The 25513-nt window shown below is 37.1% G+C and overlaps 1 protein-coding gene across 2 annotated transcripts in view; it reads right to left on the bottom strand.

Moving 5' to 3' along the window:
* The window catches only part of fgf8b (fibroblast growth factor 8b), a 35331-nt gene extending 10514 nt beyond the window's left edge, over positions 1-24817 (bottom strand). The window contains exons 1-4 of one of the 2 annotated variants that reach the window (XM_061880254.1): positions 23677-24817; positions 23564-23600; positions 18068-18200; positions 4784-4890 (exon numbers count right to left, since the gene is read on the bottom strand). In XM_061880254.1, coding sequence (XP_061736238.1) covers positions 4784-4890; positions 18068-18200; positions 23564-23600; positions 23677-23735 — 336 coding nt within the window. In that variant the 5' untranslated portion in view covers positions 23736-24817. Of the gene's footprint in view, positions 1-4783; positions 4891-18067; positions 18249-23563; positions 23601-23676 lie in introns of both variants that reach the window. The other variant, XM_061880253.1, reaches the window with a different exon arrangement.
* Positions 24818-25513: the final 696 nt, after the last annotated feature.

The following is a 25513-nucleotide window of genomic DNA, read 5'->3' as shown; positions in this document are numbered from 1 at the left end:
AATAACGATGGTGTTAATTTTTCTAATCTCTAACATTTACGAAGGATGGTAGGTGTGGGGGGTCTCAATTGCAATGAAAGGGAACGCCTCCACACACAAACGGTTTGCAGATAGATAAAAAAAAACAACCTCATTATAAAAGTGACTTTGGAGCAACATTTCCACAGAAGCATATCCAATGTATATTATCTGGACCACAATGAAGTGTGTTATATGTAGAATAGGTCCCCTTTATGTTCAACATAGCATGTATCAAACAAAGATCAATGGCTAGAAAGAGAGATACTTTAAATTCACACGGGGGGGGGTCATCAACACCGTGGAGCGAAATATCACCGATGCAGTCGCCATCATTGATTAGAGCAATCCATCCATTTACTACCGCTTGTCCCTCTCGGGGTCCTGGGTGGCAGTGGTGGAGCCTATCAACTAATGGTATCCATAGAGACGTGTATTAAATGAGGACAGAACTACAATATAATCTCCTTATTTTGTAAACAAAAATATAAAATTCAATTGCTTTTGTGCCCTGCTGTGAGGGGGTGACTTGTCCAGGGTGCACGCTGCCTTCCGCCAGAATGCAGCTGAGATAGGCTCCAGCACCTCCAGCGACCCCAATAGGCAATAGGGACAAGCGGTAGAAAATGGATGGATGGAATTGCTTTTATGATAAATGTGTTCTACTGTAAATTTATGGCCACCCTCTATATTGAATAAATAATAATATAGTACAAAAATTTAATTCACAAATAATAATTATATTTTTAGAATATGCAGAGGATCGATAAAAAATAAGCAGCCGGCCAAAAAAAAGGTGCCCAGGCTGCACTTTAGACATCCCTGTAAACCATACTTGCCAACCCTCCTGGATTTTCCAGGAGACTCCCGAAATTCAGCGCCTCTCCCGAAAACCTCCCGGGAGAAATTTTTTCCCGAAAATCTCCCGAAATTCAGGCGGACCTGAGTGAGGACAACCTGTTTTCACGTCCGCTTTCCCACAATATAAACAGCGTGATGCCCAATGACGTTATAACTGTAGAATGATCGAGGGCGAGTTCTTGATTTCTCATGTGGGTTTATTGTTTGGCAGTTTCATTAACGTCCTCCTAGCGCGGTAACAACACACAACAACAGCAGTCACGTTTTCGTCTGCCGTGAACAGCAATGTTGTGACACTCCTAAACAGGACAATACTGCCATCTTCTGTACATGCACCACAACACCTCCAGGGCAACACCTCCAGGCAACTTTAACCCTTTACTAATAAAAAAAACAACAACTTAGATTTATATAGCGCTTTTCTAGACACTCAAAGAGCCCACATAGAAGTTGGACTCATCATTCATTCACACCTGGTGGTGGTAAGCTACATCTGTAGCCACAGCTGCCCTGGGGTAAACTGACGGAAGCGTGGCTGCCAGTTTGCGCCTACGGCCCCTCCGACCACCATCCATCATTCATTCACCATTCATTCACCAGTGTGAGCGGCACCGGGGGCAAAGAGTAAAGTGTCCTGCCCAAAGACACAACGGCAGCGATTTTTTGGATGTCAATAGGTGGGAAGCGAACCTGTAACCCTCAGGTTTGTAGCCGGCCGCTCTACCCACTACGCCATGCCGCCCCTCCTCCATTCACATCCCATTTCCCCGGATTGTAAATACCCTAATGTAAATAATCAAATGTATTTCTAATGTATATACTTGTTCTTATGCTATTTGAACTCACTATGTTCTCTGCTGGCTGTACATATCCTACTAAGTAAGACCTACACTGTTTCGATGTCCATTTCTCTGTTGATGCAATTGTTGATGACTGAAGTACTGATATCAACCAAACTCCTCATCCCACCCCCGGATTGTAAATAATGTAAATAATTAAATGTACATACTATGATGATTAACCTGTGTGATGACTGTATTATGCTGATAGTATATATTTGTACCATGAATTGATTAACGTAGACTTAAACAAGTTGAAAAACGTATTCGGGTGTTACCATTTAGTGGTCAATTGTACGGAATATGTACTGAACTGTGCAATCTACAAATAAAAGTTTCAATCAATCAATCAATCATGCATATGTGACAATAACATATATGGCTTTTAGAGAGTGCAGTGCACAACTTTGCACACAACAGCTGTAAGTATACTCCTCCCCTCTTAACCACGCCCCCAACCACGTCCCGCCCCCAACCGTGCCCCCTCTATTATTTCTCTCATTCGCGGAAGAGACGAAGAAAATGTCAGCAATCATCACACACGTCAGCCAATAAGAATTTGGCGGGGCTGGCAGAAGTGCATTGTGGGTCATGAAATGCTAATCGCTAAATACTACTGCCGTAGCTATTAATCATTTCAACATTGGCAGTAACTTATAAAAACTGAGAAGGGCTGAACAAAAATGGCACCGAAAAGGAAATCATGTACTGCAGATTACAAGCTGGACGTAGTGAAATATGCAGCAGAAAAGGACAAGAGGAAGCGGCGCATACCTTTGGAGTTGGCAGAGTTGTTTGGAAGCTACATCGAGGAACAAGATTTCATGAGATTTATCGATTAAGAGTGACAGATTGTTTGGTAAACATATAGCATGTTCTATATGTTATAGTTATTTGGATGACTCTTACCATAATATGTTACGTTAACATACCAGGCACCTTCTCAGTTGGTTATTTATGCCTCATATAACTTACACTTATTAAGCCTGTTGTTCACTATTCTTTATTTATTTTAATGTCTTTCAAATGTCTATTCTTGGTGTTGGATTTTATCAAATAAATTTCCCCCCAAAATACGACTTATACTCCAGTCCGATGTATATATGTTTTTTTCCTTCTTTATTATGCATTTTCGGCCGGTGCCACGTAATCTCCGGAGCGATTTATAATCCGAAAAATACGGTAACTTGTTAACAGTTTTATCAAAAGTTCTCTCAAGGTGTATTTCGGAGTGAAATTTTCCAGCGAGCACAACAGTTGCAGTCTCCTCACTCATTTTTGTACTGACGTTGTGAAACTTATGCGGCATAGCGATGCCGGATTTGTTCCTCCGAGGATGTGTCAGGCAAAAATACAGCGTAAGGTAAGATATAAGTATTTATTAAAGTAATAAAACAGGCTAGAACCAAAACACTGGTGCTAACAGAAAGGCAAACAAAAAGCGCTAGCATTGAAATGTAGGAAAAACGAATGGAAACACAAACACTTGGCACGAAGGCACAAAAAGGAAAAACAACACAATTAGCATGAGAGCTAGGAATCAACAAAACGCAGTGCGAGAGCTAGCGAGTAATAATATGGAAAACAAGTCATCAACAGTCGCATGAAAGCAAACTAGAGTCCAAGAATGAGTGAACAGAAAAGGCTGGCTTATATAGGATGGTGATTAGTAAAACAGGTGTGCGGGATCCAAGAGTGGCAGGTGGAGCAAATATGTAATCATGGGGACAGACTAAACAGGAATTAAGGCAGGAGTGTCAAACTCAAATAGAGTGTGGGCCAAAATTTAAAACTGAACAAAGTCGCGGGCCAAGGTTGAACAAATTAACCTTTAAATAGGAACCCAAAAAAGTTTTGCATTGAATATTGAACAAGCAAGGCTTATATAACTTTATAGTGACATGCAAAATCGAGTTTCAAATAATAATAATAATATTAATAAAAAAATATCAATGGCATATCAAATAAAATTTAAATAAAAATTGAATGCCTCTTTTTTTATTTGCAGCCTTCTCAGGTAAATATCAAAATAAACTTTTTTCACAGGCTAAAAATAAATTTGAAAGTAAAATAACAATAATGAATGAATCAAGCATTCAAGTCTTGAAGTAGCAAGAGAAAGTGCACAAATAAAACGTTATTACTCAGTTTGCGTAGCTGATTTGCTTTAACACTGAATATGGAAAAAGCAAAGCTAATATAACTTAATAATCTTAATAGTGGGGGTAGCGGAGGGTGTATATTGTAGCGTCCCGGAAGAGTTAGTGCTGCCAGGGATTCTGGGTATTTTGTTTATGTTGTGTTACGGTGCGCATGTTCTCCCGAAATGTGTTTGTCATTCTTGTGTGGTGTGGGTCAACAGTGTGGCGCATATTTGTAACAGTGTTACAGTTCTTTATACGGCCACCATTAGTGTGACCTGTATGGTTGTTGACCAAGTATGCATGCATTCACTCATGTTTGTATACAGTAAAAGCGGACGTGACGACAGATTGTAGAGAACGCTTTAAGGCAGTGCCTTTAAGGCACATCCCCAATATTGTTGTCTGGGTGGATATCGGTAGAAATTCGGGATAATGGTTGCCCCGGGAGATTCTCGAGAGGGGCACTGAACTTTGGGAGTGTCCTGGGAAAATCGGGAGGGTTGGCAAGTATGAGTATTAGTGGTGAATGCGGCTGTATAACACCGGCGGGCCAGCACTAATGTTAATTTGATATTGCCTCAAGGGCCAAATGAATTTACACGGCGGGCCAAATTTGGCCCACGGGCCAGAGTTTGACACCCATGAACTAAGGAGTCAAACGACGGAGATTGATTCAAAAAGGAATCAAAACTACTAAATTGAACGATTTGTGCAGCGGATCGCAACAGACGTATGACAATCTGATCACTGACCGTTAAGGCAAAAGAGCTTGTACGGTCCAAAAAAATAATGGCAAGATTAATCTAAGTGTGTACATGAATATTGGGATACTTTTTGTAATTTAATCACATTGGTTAATTTGTTCATTTTGACAATTCCGGTACATACGGTATATATACAAATATAAACAGTGCGTATTACCTTTCCAATCAGCTTCCCTCTCTTGTTCATACAGATGTAGTATCCGGTCTTCACCCCTCTGATGCGAACACGACTCCCAAAAGAGTCAGTCTCCACCTCTAGTTTAGCTGCAACCACAAAGGGATTAAAAAATAAGAACAGGTGGAGTAAAAAACAAAGACAAAACAATAATATAGTGTGATATCACAATAAGGCCAATGACCTCCTTTCTATCAATACACTATGGATGCTGCGATGAAATTGTATTCTACTACATATATGAAACATCCTGTCCACTAGTGTTGTCCCGATACCAATATTTTGGTACAGGTACCAAAATGTATTTAAATACTTTTCGGTACTTTTCTAAATAGAGGGAACCACAAAAATTACATTATTGGCTTTAGTTTCCCCAAAAAATCTTACTGTACATTAAACACATGTTTCTTATTACAAGTTTTTCCTTAAATCAAATAGTTAACATACAAAACAACTTGTCTTTTAGTAGTAAGTGAACAAACAATATGTAGTAAAATATTGTGTCATTTTCCATTCTATTATTTTGTCAACATTATTAAGGACTAGTGACATAAAATGAATTATTAATGTAGTTGTTCATTTACTGTTAATATCTGCTGACTTTCTCTTTCAACATGTTGTATCTACACTTCTGTTAAAATGTAATAATCACTTATTCTTCTGTTGTTTGACACTTTGCATTAGTTTTGGATGATACCACACATTTGTGGGGTGGTATAGCTCGGTTGGTAGAGTGGCCGTGCCAGCAACTTGAGGGTTGCAGGTTCGATTCCCGCTTCCGCCATCCTAGTCACTGCCGTTGTGTCCTTGGGTAAGACACTTTACCCACGTGCTCCCAGTGCCACCCACACTGGTTTAAATGTAACTTAGATATTGGGTTTCACTATGTAAAGCGCTTTGAGTCACTAGAGAAAAGCGCTATATAAATATAATTCACTTCACTTCACTTCACATTTAGGTATCAATCCGATACCAAGTAGTTACAGGATCATACATTGGTCATATTCAAAATCCTCATGTATCCAGGGACATATTTCCTGAGTTTATAAACATTTTATACATTTAAAAAAAATTAAAGAAGACGTTGTGATGCCAAAAAAAATCGACATAATCATAGTAGTATCGACTAGATACACTCCTGTACTTGGCAGAGGTGGGTAGTAACGCGCTACATTTACTCCGTTACATCTACTGGAGTAACTTTTGGGATAAATTGTACTTCTAAGAGTAGTTTTTATGCAACATACTTTTACTTTTACTTGAGTATATTTATAAAGAAGAAACGCTACTTTTACTCCGCTCCATTTATCTACAATCAGCTCGTTACTCTCTACTTTTTTTTATCGATCTGTTAATGCATGTTTTGTTTGTTTTGATTTTGTCAGACACGCATTCAAAGTAGGAACTACGCATGCCTGCGTTTCACCAATCAAATGCAGTCACTGGTGACGTTGGACCAATCAAACAAAACCAGGCGGTCACGTGACCGTCACACGTCGAATCCGACCTAAAAAAAGTTGAAAAACTTATTGGGGTGTTACCATTTAGTGGTCAATTGTGCAGAATATGTACTGTACTGTGCAATCTACTAATAAAAGTTTCAATCAATCAACCAAAAGTGTAAAGGAAAAAAGACACTTTTTATTTCAACCGTACTTCCCGTCAAAAGCCTAAAGACTGATCGCACAGTTCCTGTCTTCACAATAAAAGCGCCGCTCCATCGCGCCTGGGCTAACAAAATAAGAGTCTCCGAAAGCCAGCACTAACAAGCTAGCAAGCTACGGAGTTTTCCGCCAATGTATTTCTTGTAAAGTGTATAAAAACGAATATGGAAGCTGGACAAATAAGATGCCAAAAACCAACGACTTTCATGTGGTATTAGACAGAAAAGAGGAACTTTTTTTCTCCTCCATTTGAAAATGTGGACATTATCAGCACTATACTGTCTGATTCCAATCAATGCAAGTCATCAGAATCAGGTAATACACCAACTTATATTCTTGTCTTCATGAACGATAGGAATCTATATGTTAAACATGCATGTATATTAATTAAAACACCTTTAACATTTCAACAAAAACGGCAAAATAAAAAACTATAAATTATATACTGTATATATATATATATATATATATATATATATATATATATATATATATATATATGATACGTGTGTGTATGTATATATGAGGTAGATCACCTCGACTTGGTCATTTATTAAGTAATTGATTAACGTTGAAAAACTTATTGGGGTGTTACCATTTAGTGGTCAATTGTACGGAATATGTACTGTACTGTGCAATCTACTAATATAAGTTTCAATCAATCAATCAATCAATCAATCAATCAATCAATCAATCAATCAATCAATCAATAAATGCCTACTGAGCCTATGGTGCTGTTAAGTTATTGTGGCTCAAATTTGCCTTAATTTTTTTATTTTAATGTATTATTATTTAATATATATTATTGTTTTAGTTGTTTAAGCGATATTCCTGGCTATGAATTTGCTCATTGCTAATTTTATGTTTTTGTGCATTATTTGTTGCCGTAATCATTAAACGAACAGGTTACTCATCAGTTACTCAGTACTTGAGTAGTTTTTTCACAACATACTTTTTACTTTTACACAAGTAGATATTTGGATGACTACTCCTTACTTTTACTTGAGTAATAAATCTCTAAAGTAACAGTACTCTTACTTGAGTACAATTTCTGGCTACTCTACCCACCTCTGGTATCATTACAGTGGATGTTAGGTATAGATCCACCATTGGCATTTGCTTACATTTTGATGCCGGTGAGCTACGGTGTGCAGTGAAGCATGTTTAGCTATTCCTCGTCCTGCAGGGATGATACTTGTAAGAAACTTACTTTATTTGTGTGTTGCTTTTTATTTGGCCCTGTGTGGCTAATTACAGGCATGTGAAATTTCTCAGAAATCATTCTTGTGTCAAAATATCACTTGAGTGTTTCTTACCAAAGCAGTGAAGTTTCAACTTATATTCAATTGAATGGACTGCAGGGAAAAGATGTTTCATGTTCACACTGACAAACTGGCAAATATTAGCTCATTTGGAATGTGATGCCCGCAACATGTTTCAAAAAAGCTGGCATAAGTGGCAAAGAAGAGTGAGAAAGTTGAGGAATGCTCATCAAAGACTTATTTGAAACATCCCACAGGTGAACAGGCTAATTGGTATCAGGTGGGTGCCATAATTGGCTATAAAAGCAGCTTCCATGAAAATGCTCACTCATTAACGAACAAGGACGGGGCGAGGGTCACCACAAATGCCTGAGCAAATTGTTTAAGAACAACATTTCTCAGGCACCTATTGCAAGGAATTTAGGGATTTCACCATCTACGCTTCGTAATATCACCAAAAGGTTTAGAGAATGTGGAGAAATCCCTGCACGTAAGCCATAATATAACGCACCTTCCATCCCTCAGGCGCTACATCATCAAAAAGCCACATCAATGTGTAAAGGATATCACCACATGGGCTCAGGAACACTCCAGAAAACCACTGTCAGTAACTACAGTTGGTCGCTACATCTGTAAGTGCAAGTTAAAACTCCACAATGCAAAGCCAAAGCCATTTATCAACAACACCCAGAAAGGCTTCACTGGGCCCGAGCTCATCTAAGATGGACTGATGCAAAGTGGAAAAGTGTTCTGTGGTCTGACGAGTCCACATTTCAAATTGTTTTTGGAGACTGTGGACCAAAAAGGAAAAGATCCATGGAGACTGTTGTAGCAAGACGATGTCAAGCCAGCTGTTACAACAGCGTAGCTTCATAGTAAAAGAGTGCGGGTACTAGACTGTCCAGACATTGAAAATGTGTGAAGGCTAAAATATGAGGCAGGAGACTGTTGAACAAGTTAAGCTGTACATCAAGCAAGAATGGGAAAGAATTCCACTTCAAAAATGTGTCTCCTCAGTTCCAGAACCTTTACTGAGTGTTGTTAAAAGGAAAGGCCATGTAACACACTGGTAAAAATGCCTTTTTTGCAATGTGTTGCTGCCATTACATTCTAAGTTCATGATTATTGGCAACAAGTACAGTAAGGGGGTTTGTCAGTGTGAGGGTGGGCTGTTTTCTCTTTGCGGTCTATTCAATTGAATATAAGTTGAAAAGGATTTGGCGCGGTTGGAAGAGTGGTTTTTGCTAGCAACCTGAGGGTTCCTGGTTCGATCCCCACCTGCTTTTAACCTCGTCACGTCCGTTGTGTCCTTGAGCAAGACACTTCACCCTTGCTCCTGATGGGTGGTGGTTAGGGCCTTGCATGGGCATCAGTGTGTGAATGTGTGTGTGAATGAGTGAATGTGGAAATATTGTCAAAGCGCTTTGATTACCTTGAAGGTAGAAAAGCGCTATACAAGGGAATTTGTCACCATGGAGGCAAGGATTAGTGATTTAGAAGTATCTAAAACACTTCACACTGCGGATGGACGTTAGCCGCTATCCAGCCACGGCTTAAACTGGGCCTGGTACTTTTTAGAGGTGGTTTCAGTGTTGTCCTGATACCAATATTTTGGTACTCGTACCGGTACCAAAATTATTTCGATACTTTTTTGTACTAAATACACAAAAAATAGCATTACTGGCTTTATTTTAACAAAAAATTTTAGGGTACATTAAACATATGTTTCATATGGCAAGTTGTTCCGAAATAAAATAGTGAACATACAAGACAACTTGTCTTTTATTAGTAAGTAAACAAACAAAGGCTCCTAATTTAGTTGCTAACATATGCAGTAACATATTGCGTCATTGTCCATTCGATTAATTTGTCAACATTATTAAGGACAAGTGGTAGAAAATGAATTATTAATGTAGTTTTTCATTTACTGTTAATATCTGCCTACTTTTTCTTTTAACATGTTCTATCTACACTTCTGTTAAAATGTAATAATCACTTATTCTTCTGTTGTTTGATACTTTACATTAGTTTTGGATGATACCACAAATTTAGGTATCAATCTGATACCAAGTAGTTACAGGATCATACATTGGTCATATTCAAAGTACTCATGTGTCCAGGGACATATTTCCTGAGTTTTCTTGAGTTTATAAACATAATATAAAATTAAAAAAAGGAAAAAAAAATTCGAAATGATAAAAAATATAGATATAATCATTAGTATCGACTAGATACGCTCCTGTACTTGGTATCATTACAGGTGATGTCAGATGTAGCTCCACCAATGTTGTTTGTTTACATTTTGATGGCAGTGAGCTACGTTGTGTAGTGAAGCATGTTTAGCTATTCCTCGTCCTGCAGTGATAATGATACTTGTAAGAAACTTACTTTATTTGTCGCCATGGAGGCGAGGATTAGTGATTTCGAAGTGGTGGGACTATAGCCGCTAGCTAGCGAGCCATGTTTTAACCTCTTAAGGCCCAAGCTGTGTGTTTACAAGCTTTTTTTTATTTCTCTTCGCTATTTGGGCTTATTGGACCCTAATTAGAATAAAACCTAAAAATCATCTGCTAATATAATATACTTAGTCCATGAGTACACAAACGTGTACTTCATGTCAAGTGACATGCACATTTTTAATTTTTACACTTTTTTTTTCCAAATTCCATTGTATGTTGTACTCTTCTGACACCAGATAGCAGTATAAGTGTCCATATGTCGGCATAAGACCCCAATTCAGTCGTGTACACAATTTTGGAAATAAGAGCTAAAAGGTGCCATCCACGCATGTGGCCACTAAGGCCTTTAGAGGTTTTAAACCGGGACTAACTTTTCAGAGGCGGTATAGTACTGAATATGATTCATTAGTATTGTGGCACTATACCAATACCGGTATACCGTACAAACCCACTTTCCACTTAATCAGAATTGCAAAAACCAATTCTATCTCCTGAGCCCTTTGATCTAAAAGACATACAAACATAAATAAAGTCTCCTTTCGTGTTGTGCTGTGATGGTCTTCAAACGAGGCAGATTCGGGTCGTTTACAAGAGCGACACCTTTTTAGTAGGTGTGTGTGAGAACTAACGTGTGGGTCAGGAAATCAAGAAGACAAAAGATTACATGAAAGAGGCAAGGAGGTGAGGACGCTGACCCCAGCTCTTTTTAAATGGAGTCCGGAAGCAATGCAATGAAAATTCCTTACATAATGAACCTCAAACCTCCTGCATCCTCTGTCGTGGACATTTTGTCACTCTGGCAAAAGAAAAATAAATGTCCACTGCAGAGTACGCGGAGTCTTGGTATGCTATTGAAAGGACGCACCTAAATAAAGTGAGGTCAGGACTTCTGCAACCTATGTGTTGCCACAATAGCCCGGCCAGAAATAGCTGGCCTTCAAAGTAGGTGTCAAAGACTTGATCCATTTGTGGAACGCCGGCACACAAAAGTCATAAAAGATGTTGACGCCTCACTTTAAAGCTTCTGGCTTTGCACTCCCTCCTCTTGTGTTTGTTCCACCAACGGCCAAAATCAACTTAAACTTATTCTACTGTTGACAGTTCACCACACTGTGTTGGATGAACCAGGGTCCTATTCAGGAACCTAAATTGGGGTTCTGAGCAACATTTTATTAGATTTTTTTCCTCACATTTTTATTTATTTATATAGGAACTGTTCCTTTTGTGTTTGTTCCACCTGCGGCCAAAATCAACTTAAACTTATTCTACTGTTGACAGTCCACCACAATGTGTGTTGGATGGACCAGGTTCCTATTCAGGAAACTAAACTGGGGCCCTGAGCAAAATTTTATTAGAATTTTTTTCACACATTTTTTCATTTATATAAGAAATCTTCCTTTTGTGTTTGTTCCACCAACGGTCAAAAGCAACTAAAACTTATTCTACTGTTGACCGTTCACCACACTGGGTTGGATGGACCAGGGTCCTATTCAGGAACCTAAACTGGGTCCCTGAGCAACATTTTACTAGGAGATTTTTTTCCACACATTTTTTCATTTCTATAGGAATTGTTCCTCTTGTGTTCGTTCCACCAACGGCCACAATCAACTAAAACTTATTCTACTGCTGACATTCCACCACACTGTGTTTTGGATGGACCCGGGTCCTATTCAGGAACCTAAACTGGGGTTCTGAGCAACTTTTGATTAGAATATTTTTTTTCCACACATTTTTTCATTTATATAGGAACGGTTCCAATTGTGTTTGTTCCACCTGAGGCCAAAATCAACTACAAAATGATTCTACGGTTGACAGTGCACCACACTGTGTTGGATGGACCAGGGTCCTATTCAGGAACCTAAACTGGGTCCCTGAGCAACATTTTATTAGGAGATTTTTTTCCACACATTTTTTCATTTCTTTAGGAATTGTTCCTCTTGTGTTTGTTCCACCAAAGGCCAAAATCAACTAAAACATATTCTACTGTTGACATGCCACCACACTGTGTGTCGGATGGACCAGGGTCCTATTCAGGAACCCAAACCGGGGCCCTGAGCAACATTTTATTAGGAGATTATTTTCCGCACATTTTTTAATCTACATAGGAACGGTTCCTCTTGTGTTTGTTCCACCTGCGGCCAAAATCAACTAAAACTTATTCTACTGTTGACAGTGCACCGGACTGTGTTGGATGGACCAGGGTCCTATTCAGGAACCTAAACTGGGGTCCTGAGCAAAATTTTATAAGGAGATTATTTTCCACTATTTTTTTTACTTTGTATTGGAACTGTTCCTCTTGTGTTTGTTCCACCATCGGCCAAAATCAACAAAAACCTAGTCATCTGTTGACAGTCCACCACACTGTGTGTTGAATGGACCAGGTTCCTATTCAGTAACCTAAACTGGGGCCCTGAGCAACATTTTATAAAAAAAAAAATTCCACACAATTTTTTTATTCATATAGGAACTGTTCATCTTGTGTTTGTTCCACCAACGGCCAAAATCAACTCCAAAATGATTCTACGGTTGATATTCTACCACACTGTGCATTGCATGGACTCAGGAACTTAAACTGGGGTCCTGAGCAAAATTTTCTTTGGAGATTTTTCCCCACAAATTTTTCAAATATATATATTCTTAGTATTATCTGAGTCTTTAAATTAGTTTGCTTGTTGATGATCGTGTTTGGTTTTGTATTGTGTAGTTATTTTTGTATGGTCATTATTATTCTGTGACTGTAAATTGTTTGCTTGTTTTCTTATTGATGCTTTTATTTTTTTTTACTGTATTTTGTAGTTATAATTATATGCTTTCACTTGTAATTGTATTGAGTTTTTGGACCCCAGGAGGACTAGCGGGTTGTTGTGGCAACCAGCTAATGGGGAACCTTAATAAAACATCAAATCAAATTTATATAGGAACATTTTTAAACTTTTTAAAATTCAAACTTGAATTTAATTTGATGGCATGTTCTGTACTAAAGCTAATTAATGAGAAATAAATTGTCTGCAAAATAACACATTTAACGGCTGGAAATGCAACTTACCACCATAAAAGTGTATATGTGGAGTGAATGAATGCTGTGTTTTCAGTTCTTTGCATGCCGAGAAAAGCGCTATATATAAATAATAATTCATCATTATTATTATTATGATTGTGTGAATGCTCAAATGCATTCACACATATGGCTTTCTACACCAACATTTATGTATTTATTATTCAACTTGTTATTCTTCCTTCCACACTTTTCCACCCGATTCAAACCGGTCTCACTTCAAACTGTTCAGCCTATTCGGGAATCACGGGTTTTCCCTTGACAAATACCAAGAATTCCCAGATTTCCAGGTTTTACGGGACATTTTTCCCATCCAAAATTAATTGGCTATTTTTCAAACTTTCACCATTTCCACATTTTTTTTAACCAATTCAAACCATACTACCTTCAACACATTCCACCATTCTGGAAGTTAAAATGAGATTTTTTTTGAAGTTCAGAAACATTTCCAGGATTTTCCAGAATTCCTGCTTTTCCAAAGCCCTAGTTCCACCCTTTTATTCTGGCAACTACTCCTTCCACATTTTTCAACGCATTTGAACCGTTCCGCTGTCCAAATATTCCTCTTAATCAGGACAAAAAAACAAAGTTGTTTTTTGAACCATAAAAATTCCCGGTTTTCCCGAAATTTGAGGAATTTTGTAATACCATTTCTCAATCCAAAAGATGTTACTATTTCCACATTTAGTGACCAATTTGAAAAATTCCAACACCAACCATTTCAAATCATTCAGACCATTCAGACCAAATCATTCAAGTTTTTTTTTACCATTTTCAGAACATTGTCCGCTTTTATTGTAAATAATGTAAATAATTCAATGTATATACTCTGATGATTAACTTGTGTGATGACTGTATTATGTTGATAGTATATATTTGTACTATCAGTTGATTAACGTGGACCCCGACTTAAACAAGTTGAAAAACTTATTCGGGTGTTACCATTTAGTGGTCAATTGTACGGAATATGTACTGTACTGTGCAATCTACTAATAAATGTTTCAGTCAATCAATCAATCCCGAAATTACCATTTTTTTGGGAAATTTTCATTGAAATCAATGGGACATTTTTCAAAGTTCCACAATTCCCACATGTTCCGTCTGATTCAAACTGTTCCAACTTCAAACTGTTCAGTCTACTCGACAATCGCGAGCTTTCCCTTGACAAATTCCAAAAATTCCCAGATTTCCGGCTTTTCCGGGACATTTTTCCCATTCAAAATCAATTGGCCATTTTTCAAACTTCCACTATTTCCACATTTTTCAACCTATTCAAACCATCCCACCTTCAACATATTCCAGCATCCTGGAAATTAAAATTATAATTTTTTTAAGTTCAAATTTTTTTTCCAGGATTTTCCAGAATTCCTGCTTTTCTAAAGCCCTATTTCCACCCTCTTATCTGGCAACTACTCCTTCCACATTTTTCAACGCATTTCAACTGTTTCACTGTCCATACATTCCTCTTAATCCGGATAAAAAAACAAAGTTGTTTTTTGAACTGGAAAAATTCCCGGGTTTCCCGAAATTTGAGGAATTTCGTAATACCATTTCTACATTCAACATGTTACTACTTCAACATTTCTCAAAATCCAACACCAACCATTGCAACTCATTCAGACCATTCAAGTTGTTTTTTTGTTTTTACCATTTTTAAAACAATTCCCGCTCTTCCAGAAATTTGAACCTATTCAGACCATTCCACTTTAACATATTCCAGAATCCTGGGAATTCAAATCATAATTGTTTCAAGTTGAAAAAAAATTCCAAGATTGTCCAGAATTCCTGCTTTTCCAAAGCCCTATTTCCACCCTTTTTTTCTGGCGACTACTCCTTCCACATTTTTCAACGCATTTCAACCGTTCCACCGTCAAAACATTCCTCTTAATCAGAACCAAAAAACTAAGCTGTTTTTTGAATTGGAAAAATTCCAGGATTTCCGTAATACCATTTCTCAATTCAACATGTTACTACTCCAACAATCCTCGACCAGTTTGAAAAAAAATCCAACACCATCCATTTCAACTCATTCAGACCATTCACGTTGTTAACCATTTTCAAAACAATTCCTGCTTTTCCCGAAATTTCCGAATTTTTGGGGAGTTCTTATTGAAATCAATGGGACATTCTTCAAAGTTCCACAAATCCCACATTTTTCATCTGATTCAAACTTTTCCAACTTCAAAATATTCATCCTGTTCAGGAATTGTGTGCTCTACTTCAACAATTCTAATTTTTTCCCCCAAGATTTCAGTTCAACTTTAGCATTGAAGCATTAATACGCAATTCCTTCAGGAATTGCCTGATCTAGTTAAAACATAAATTTGCAAACCTTTCTGACACAACTTCCATGATCGATGAAACCCTACTGCTTTACAAGACTAGCACTAACGCTGTGTGCCATGTCGGATGGTAACAATGTATTTACCTTCTTATCAGTGACTGAGCAGGAAAGGGCGAGGAATGATTTCCGGGTAACATTTTATTAATTGACATTTTCCATGCTCTGATCGTGGGGTTCCTAGGTAGGGGAGACCCTGTTCCTCCGTGCAAGATTTGACATGTTTGCATTTATATTAGCGCTGTCAAAATTACGCTTTAATGCGGATTTATCATTATTAATCTGATTGAACGTATGAAGGCAGTATAACCCATCTGGAGTGTGGAATGATTCAGAACTCCTGGCAACGCATTTGCGTGACCAGAGACGGGATTTACGGCTCAGAAGGGAGACAGATTTTGAGGAATCGTGCTCTTCAAAGCCTTCAAAGGACTGGCTCGTTATTATACATGTTATTTTTTTAGAAGTAACTTTTTTCCAATCAAGGAGAGAATCACTGGCAATAGTTATAAGATAATAGGTGGATCAAACTAATTCTAAAACCATCCGACCGGAACTCTCTAATAACTAAAGTTCCTTGGGTGAATAATGTAAACTCACTATACCAGTATGTTTTAGCGCTTTCATGGCGAGTTTACCGACGGATATAAGTAAGAACTTTACACTACTTTATATTAGAAATGGATGAATTTCCAATAACAAGAAGATAGAGAACAAGAAGAAACGTATCGACTACGGAGTCCGCACGGACTACAAAGGCCGACACGCGCAATTTTTTCCAGGATTTATGCAGATCAGCAGGTACCAGAATGTAAGAAAAATTGCTTTTGCATAATATTACGAACCAAAACGCCAAATAATATGTCTTACCTTTTACACACACCTCCAAACACGACAAATTGAGTTTATACAAAAAAGGGTTACATGGATGATACAGCAGAGGATTGGGAAAATGTCATGTGGTCAGATGAAACCAAAATAGAACTTTTTGGTAAAAACTCAACTCGTCATGTTTGAAGATAGAAGACAACTGAGTTTCATCCCACGAACACCATACCTACTGTGAAGCATGGGGGTGGAAACATCATGCTTTGGGGCTGTTTTTCTGCTAAGGGGACAGGACGATTGATCCGTGTTAAGGAAAGAATGAATGGGGCCATTTATCGTGATATTTTGAGCCAAAACCTCCTTCCATCAGTGAGAGCTTTGAATGGCTGACCAAATACTTATTTTCCACCATAATTTACAAATAAATTATTTCAAATTCCTACCATGTGAATTCCTGGATTTTTTTTCACATTCTGTCTCTCACAGTTGAAGTGTACCTATGATGAAAATTACAGACCTCTGTCATCATTTTAAGTAGGAGAACTTGCACAATCGGTGGCTGACTAAATACTTTTTTGCTCCACTGTATATACATATACACACATATATATACATATACACAAATATATACATATATACACATACATACATATACATGTGTATATACATAAACACAAATATATACATATATACACATACACACATATATACATATATGTGTATATACACATACATATATACATATATATACATACAGTAAATACACATATACATATATATATATATATATATATATATATATATATATATATTTTTTTTTTTCTGATGATTGAGGGAACCCCTCATGAAACAGTTCTGTAGAGATGAAGTAGTCTTGTGATTTTTCCCACACATACATGTTGCGCTCTACCACGGTATCGAGCCCTATTCTCTGGATACAAATATATATATCCATCCATCCATTTCCTACCGCTTATTCCCTTTCGAGGTCGCGGGGGGAGCTGGCGCCTATCTCAGCTACAATCGGGCGCCACCTCATCACAGGGCCAACACAGATAGACAGACAACATTCACACTCACATTCACACACTAGGGACCATTTTAGTGTTGCCAATCAACCTATCCCCAGGTGCATGTCTTTGTTGGTGGGAGGAAGCCGGAATACCCGGAGGGAACCCACGCATTCACGGGGAGAACATGCAAACTCCACACAGAAAGATCCCGAGCCTGGATTTGAACCCAGGACTGCAGGACCTTCGTATTGTGAGGCAGACGCACTAACCCCTCTCCCACCGTGAAGCCCAAATATATATATATATATATATATATATATATATATATATATATATATATATATATATATATATACTGTATACATACATATATATGTATATATAAATAAATGTATACATATATATATAAATATATAAATATAAATATAGACATATACATTTACATCAAAAAGTTTGGGGACCCTGCTGTAAACAACACAAACTACATTTGACTTGTAATATGTTCTCATGTCAGAATACAACATTTGTTAGTATAGTAAAATCCCAATAGCATTAGGAACTGACATCCCCTTAATTATGTTTCCATATCAATTTGACACTTTTCAAACAGCACTCTGGATGAATATGCGATGGCTGTCATTTACCGTGGGCCGCCCCGTCGTCGGCGTTGGCGTTGACCCTCTTGTTGGACAGCACCTGCACGTGTTTGCCGCTGGTCCGGCTGTACAGTTGGTAGGTTCGCGTTAACCGGCGGCTCATCCGGTCCGACAGCCGGCTCTGCTCGGTGACATGGTGCTTGAAATTAGGAGGAGACTGCACTGTGTTCTGCAGGGCAACAGCAAACACATGCGTTTGAGGAATGCTGCCCTTATGTGTGTGTTCAATCCTACTAATTGATGTCCTTGGTGGGGTTTGGCCAATTTTAAGGATGATTTGGGCTCCACGGGGACGGCAATTCCCCAGCTTGTTATTTGCCTTAACCGCCGGTGATCTTTCACCCCCTTCTTGACTCCCCCCCCCCCCTTTTCAATGCAGCGTTCCACATATGTTTTAACAATCACCTGTCAAAGTGAGATCTTGCCACTTTTCAAGATGTTTGAATTTCTGCCAATTGCCCTGTAGCCCCCCTAATAAAATGTCTTCATTATTATTGCAGCCCACTGCAGATGTACAGGGATGCAACGTATGGAATATCCAAATATCAGACCCGATTATCGCCATGTTATTTGGGTCAGGCGTGTACAGACCTACTAACTGCTGATACAGTACATGCAAAATTAGTTGTTGATCTATTTTTGAAAGCAAAAGCACTGTAAACACATCAGGATTTTCACAGCATTTAACAGTATTTTCCCCACACTGCAATCAAAATTCACTTTCAAATTAAAGCAAATGACTGTAAAAAAATAGTAATTCATTTTTTCAAAGTAAACTCATATTCATAGTCCTCTTTAACATCACAACTAAAAACTTTAAATGAAAACTGTCCTGTCCCTCAGGGGGTTCCGTGGACTGTGTTGCACACTCTTTTACAGTAGCTGGCGGTATGCTGTGATTACAATTGTGAAGTTACATCATTTAATTGTGACTTTGTTGTAATTAACCGTAGAACTACAGCTCTGCAATTACTGTAAATTGCTGTAAAAACAGTACATTATTTTAAAGGATTTTAGTAAATTGCTGTGAATTTACTATGACACTTTTTACAATGTGGTTCTCAGAAGGATATAAGTAGCTGTTACACTATAAGTGTAACAAAATATTTTTTCACATATATTTTTAGTCAATATTTCCAAATATAAGCTAGAAATAAGAAGTTAAATAAAAATCCTACTGATCCTTTCAACATATGGATGAAACTATATATATATATATATATATATATATATATATATATATATATATATATATATATATATATATATATATATATATATAGAGATGGATAGATAGATAGATAGATAGATAGTACTTTATTGATTCCTTCAGGAGAGTTCCCTCTGGAAAATTACAAATATATAAATATAAATAAATGTATATATATGCATGTATGTATGTATTTATGTATAGATACTACATAAAAATATATGAAAGTAACAGACATTTTAATATTTATTTATTGATATGTTGTCAACATTTTCACAATTATTTACCTTGACCATGTTTTCAACTATTTCAGTATATTTGTTTTAAATTTCTATTTATTTATAGTTGCACTATATTTTAACATTGAATGTCAAAGGAATGGAAGCTGGCTTATGTTATTGCTGACAAACATAATTATAAATACTACATTTCATGCCATTTCATGTGTAATAATGCATTGTATCTGTGGCAAATACAGAGAGCTAATAAAAAAGGAGAGGAAGGCCACATTTAAGTGTAAAAAAAAACGATAACATTATGAATTGTACATTTTCAGAATGTGCTCGTTCTATTTTCAGAAAAAGAAAACAATCTGAAGTTGTCTTTATTGTTAAGTTATCGTGACAGGATTTTACCAGTCCGGCCCACTTGGGAGTAGATTTTTCTCCATGAGTTTGACACCCCTGTTTTACAACCACTGTATGTATGTATCTACAATGTATAAAAAAATGTTTCTGTGGTTAAAAAAAACAAAAAAACTTGCAGCTCAGTGCTCAGAATTTCATTCTAAAACGAGTTACTATAAATTTGAAAACTGTACTGTAAAATATTGGTTTTTACGCTACTTTAAATCTAAGTAGAACCACTTTTATTTTGACGGCAACATTTTTGGAGACTTAGCTTTTTTTAAATTCTTTCTACAATGTATACTTTGGGAGTAAGCATTCCATAAAACTGTACTATATACAACATGCATTGACTTTTTTAATTTACCTCACCAAAACTGTACTGCAAATTTCTTGTTTTTACATTACTTTAAATCTAAAAAGAACCAACTTTTATTTTGACAGGCACATTTTCGGGGAATAAGTTGCTATTTTTTTAAAAATATATTTTAATTTTTTACTGTTTCTGCAAAGTATACTTTGGGAATTATTGTGAAACATTATTAACCGTTTTAATGTGGCTTATGTTTTCATTGTAAGCATTCCATAAAACGGGGCCATTCTGAAGTTGCCTTTATTTTTAAGTTATCGTGCCACGATTTTACCACTCTGGCCCACTTGGGAGAAGATTTTTCTCTATGTGTCCCCTGATCTAAATTAGTTTGACACCCCTATTTTAGAAGCAGTGATCTACACATTAAAAACATGTTTTTTATGGTAAAAAAAAAAAAGTGAAATTAGTTACTATAAATTCGAAAACTCTACTTTAAAATTTTAGTTGTTGCGCCACTTCTATTTTGACGGCAACATTTTTGGGGACTATACTGCTATTTTTTTTAAACTGTTTCTACAATGTATACTTTGGGAATTATTCTGAGACATTAATAACTGTTTAATGTGGCTTATGTTTCCATTGTTAGCATTCCATAAAACGGTGCAATATCCCACATGCATTGCCAGTGAGATTATTCTTTTGTAATTGTCCTCACCTAAAAAACTAAAACTAAAAAGAAAACGATCTAAAGTAATCTTTATTTTTAAGTTATCGTTCCGTGATTTTACCAGTCCGGCCCACTTGGGAGTATATTTTTCTCCATGTCGCCCACATTCTAAAATGAGTTCGACACCCCTGTTTTAGAAGCACTGCGCTACACTGTAAAAACATATTTTTAAGGTAAAAAAAATGGTGAAATTAGTTACTATAAATTCGAAATCTGTGCTGCAAATTTCTTGTTTTTACATTAATTTAAATTGAAAAAGAACCCACTTTTATTTTGACAGGCACATTTTCGAGGAATAAGCTGCTATTTTTTTTTATATATTTTTTTTTTATACTCTTTCTACAATGTATACTTTGGGAATTATTGTGAAACATTAATAACTGTTTAATGTGGCTTTTGTTTTCATTGTAAGCATTCCATAAAACGGTGCCATATCCCACATGCATTGACATTTTGAAATTTACCTCACCTAAAAAACTAAAACTAAAAAGAAAACAATCTGAAGTAGTCTTTATTTTTAAGTTATCGTGCCATGATTTTATCAGTCTGGCCCACTTGGGAGTAGATTTTTCTCCATGTGGCCCCCGATCTAAATTAATTTGACACTCCTGTTTTAGAAGCACTGATCTACACTGTAAAAACATGTTTTTATGGTTAAAATAAAAAGGTGAAATTAGTTACTATAAATTCGAAAACTGTACTGTACAATTTTAGTTGTTATGCTACTTTAAATCTAAAAAGTACCCACTTTTATTTTGACGACAACATTTTTGGGGTGTAAGCTTTTTTCATTTTTCACTCTTTCTACAATGTATACTTTGGAAATTATTCTGAAACATTAGTAAGTGTTTAATGTGGCTTATGTTTTCATTGTAAGCATTCCATAAAACGGTAATATATCCCACATGCATTGACATTTTGAATTTACCTCACCAAAAAAACGAAAATTAAAAAGAAAACAATCTGAAGTAGTCTTTATTTTTAAGTTATCGTGCCATGATTTTACCAGCCCGGCCCACTTGGTGGTAGATTTTTCTCCATGTGGCCCCCCATCTAAAATGAGTTTGACACCCCTGTTTTAGAAGCACTGATCTACACTGTAAAAACATGTTTTTAATGGTGCAAAAAAAATGGTGAAATGAGTTACTATAAATTCGAAAAGTGTACTGCAAATTTCTTGTATTTACATTACTTTAAATCTAAAAAGAACCCACTTTTATTTTGACAGGCACATTTTCGGGGAATAAGATGCTATATTTTTTTTAATTTAAATTTTTTTTAATACTGTTTCTACAATGTATACTTTGGGAATTATTCTGAAACATCAATAACTGTTTAATGTGGCTTATGTTTTCATTGTAAGCATTCCATGAATGGTGCCATGTCCCACATGCATTGACATTTTGAAATTTACCTCACCTAAAAAACTAAAACTAAAAAGAAAACAATCTGAAGTAGTCTTTATTTTTAAGTTATCGTGCCATGATTTTATCAGTCTGGCCCACTTGGGAGTAGATTTTTCTCCATGTGGCCCCCGATCTAAATTAGTTTGACACTCCTGTTTTAGAAGCACTGATCTACACTGTAAAAACATGTTTTTATGGTTAAAAAAAAAAGGTGAAATTAGTTACTATAAATTTGAAAACTGTACTGTACAATTTTAGTTTTTATGCTACTTTAAATCTAAAAAGTACCCACTTTTATTTTGACGACAACATTTTTGGGGGACTTAGCTTTTTTTATTCTTTCTACAATGTATACTTTGGGAATTATTCTGAAACATTAGCAAGTGTTTAATGTGGCTTATATTTTCATTGTAAGCAGTCCATAAAACGGTAATATATCCCACATGCATTGACTTTTTGAAATTTACCTCACCTAAAAAACTACAACTAAAAAGAAAACAATCTGAAGTAGTCTTTATTTTTAAGTTATCGTGCCATGATTTTATCAGTCTGGCCCACTTGGGAGTAGATTTTTCTGCATGTGGACCCCCATCTAAAAGGAGTTTGACACTCCTGTTTTAGAAGCACTGATCTACACTGTAAAAACATGTTTTTATGGTTAAAAAAAATGTTAGGATGAGTTACTATAAATCTGAAAACTGTACTGTAAAATATTTGTTTTCACGCTACTTTAAATCTGAAAAGAACCCACTATTATTTTGACGGCAACATTTTTGGGGACTAAGTTTTTTTTTTTTTTTTTTGCTGTTTTTACACTGTATACTTTGGGAATTATTGTGAAACATTAATGACTGTTTAATATAGCTTATCTTTTCATTGTAAGCATTCCATAAAATGGTACTATGTCCCACATGCATTGAATTTACCTCACCTAAAAAACTTTGTGGTACTGTAAGATACAGAAAAAATATACAAATAATACATAAGATTGTGTATGTACATCAATAATATTAACCAGAATTAAAATTAGCCAACATTTTCTGGTGCCTATGCATCTTAAAATAGCTTTTTAATTATTGTGAAACGTTAATAAAAACTCTTTAATGTGGCTTGTGTTTTCATTGTAAGCATTCCATATTTTAAGTCCCCTGCTTAAAGTCCAATAAACAAATATGAAAATGATTACATCTAAATAAAGTTACCTGTGCGTAAAAGCAAAGTGCTGTGAACTGGAGTAACCTGTGAAAGACAAGAAAACACATAATGAAGGAAATATAGCATTTACATATTTAGTATATTGTTTTGTTGTACTTACAGATAACCTAACCTCGATGTTCTCAGCCTCATTTTGTAATAATTCAAATATTGATTCATGAATACTCCGCTGATTCTTATCAGGAATGAAAATGAATGAGTTCCACCCTCCCCGTTTGGGTTTAATTGAAGATCTCCAGTCCAGTTGTCTTCATGATGTCAGTCCAAACGGTACATCCAAGCAGAGCCTCCGTGCCGCCATGAAAGCGTGTTTAAAAAAAAAAAAAAAAAAAGCACCTCAGTGACAGTTCTGCGGAATGGAACACTTACGCACGGAACTTTACGCACCGGCAATACGCGCAGCATTAAAAAGGCTGCGCGCCAAATCCAGAAACTCTCCTTGCGTGTTGTTCGGATAGTCCCAAAGAAAAAAAAAAGTGCGTCCTCTCCTGTCCAGCGTCCCTCCGACATTTAAATAGCCAAACTTGCGTGAAAAGGCCTCGTCCGGAGCAGGCGTGGCCTTCATTTGAAACCAAATCCTGGCCCTGCGCAGCGAGGGAGACGCACGCACAGTAGCATTGACAGAGAGCTTCTTTTGTGGCATAGAAGTGATTTCCTTACTGTCTTTTTACACAACATAAAGCATGTCAACGACAATTGAGTCTATCTTCATCCATGTCAAATCAGATTGTTTATTTTTTTTTCTTTTTCTGTCAGCACATGGAAAAAGTTGCTGGCATGTACTTAAGAACATCTCCAGTTACATTAGAACATATTCCCTCGCTGCAGGTTAGAGGTCCCACAGGGCAGACCTTCATGTACTTTTTCGTCCGACATATGTAAGTAATATGTATTCCACGTGTGACGCGGAGTATTTTCCACATATAACCTATACGTCGCATCATATACAGTCGCGTTGAAAAATGTACATAAACTTGTAAAGAACATAATGTCGTGGCTGTCTTGAGTTTCCAATCATTTCTACAACTCTTATTTTTTTTGCGATAGAGTGATTGGAGCACATACAGTGGGGCAAAAAAGTATTTAGTCAGCCACCGATTGTGCAAGTTCTCCCACGTGAAAAGCCATTTTAGTGCTTTTCAATCAATCAATCAATCAATCAATGTTTATTTATATAGCCCTAAATCACAAATGTCTCAAAGGACTGTACAAACCATTACGACTACAACATCCTCGGAAGAACCCACAAAAGGGCAAGGAAAACTCACACCCAGTGGGCAGGGAGAATTCACACCCAGTGGGACGCCAGTGACAATGCTGACTATGAAAAACCTTGGAGAGGACCTCAGATATGGGCAACCCCCCCCCCCCCCCCCCCCCCCCCCCCCCCTCTAGGGGACCGAAAGCAATGGATGTCGAGCGGGTCTAACATGATACTGTGAAAGTTCAATCCATAGTGGCTCCAACACAGCCGCGAGAGTTCAGTTCAAAGCGGATCCAAGACAGCAGCGAGAGTCCCGTCCACAGCAAACCATCCCAAGCGGAGGCGGATCAGCAGCGTAGAGATGTCCCCAACCGATACACAGGCGAGCGGTCCATCCTGGGTCCCAATGAGCGGTCCATCCTGGGTCTCGACTCTGGACAGCCAGTACTTCATCCATGGTCATCGGGCCGGACCCCCTCCACAAGGGAGGGGGGGGGACATAGGAGAAAAAAGAAATCAAGCGGCAGATCAACTGGTCTAAAAAGGAGGTCTATTTAAAGGCTAAAGTATACAGATGAGTTTTAAGGTGAGACTTAAATGCTTCTACTAAGGTAGCATCTCGAACTGTTACCGGGAGGGCATCCCAGAGTACTGGAGCCCGAACGGAAAATGCTCTATAGCCCACAGACTTTTTTTGGGCTTTAGGAATCACTAATAAGCCGGAGTCTTTTGA

This window comes from Nerophis ophidion, linkage group LG20 (genome assembly GCF_033978795.1).
Source record: "Nerophis ophidion isolate RoL-2023_Sa linkage group LG20, RoL_Noph_v1.0, whole genome shotgun sequence".
Classification (NCBI taxonomy): domain Eukaryota; kingdom Metazoa; phylum Chordata; class Actinopteri; order Syngnathiformes; family Syngnathidae; genus Nerophis; species Nerophis ophidion.
The sequence above is the reverse complement of the archived record's forward strand: the minus strand, read 5'-3'. Positions and strand labels throughout refer to the sequence as shown.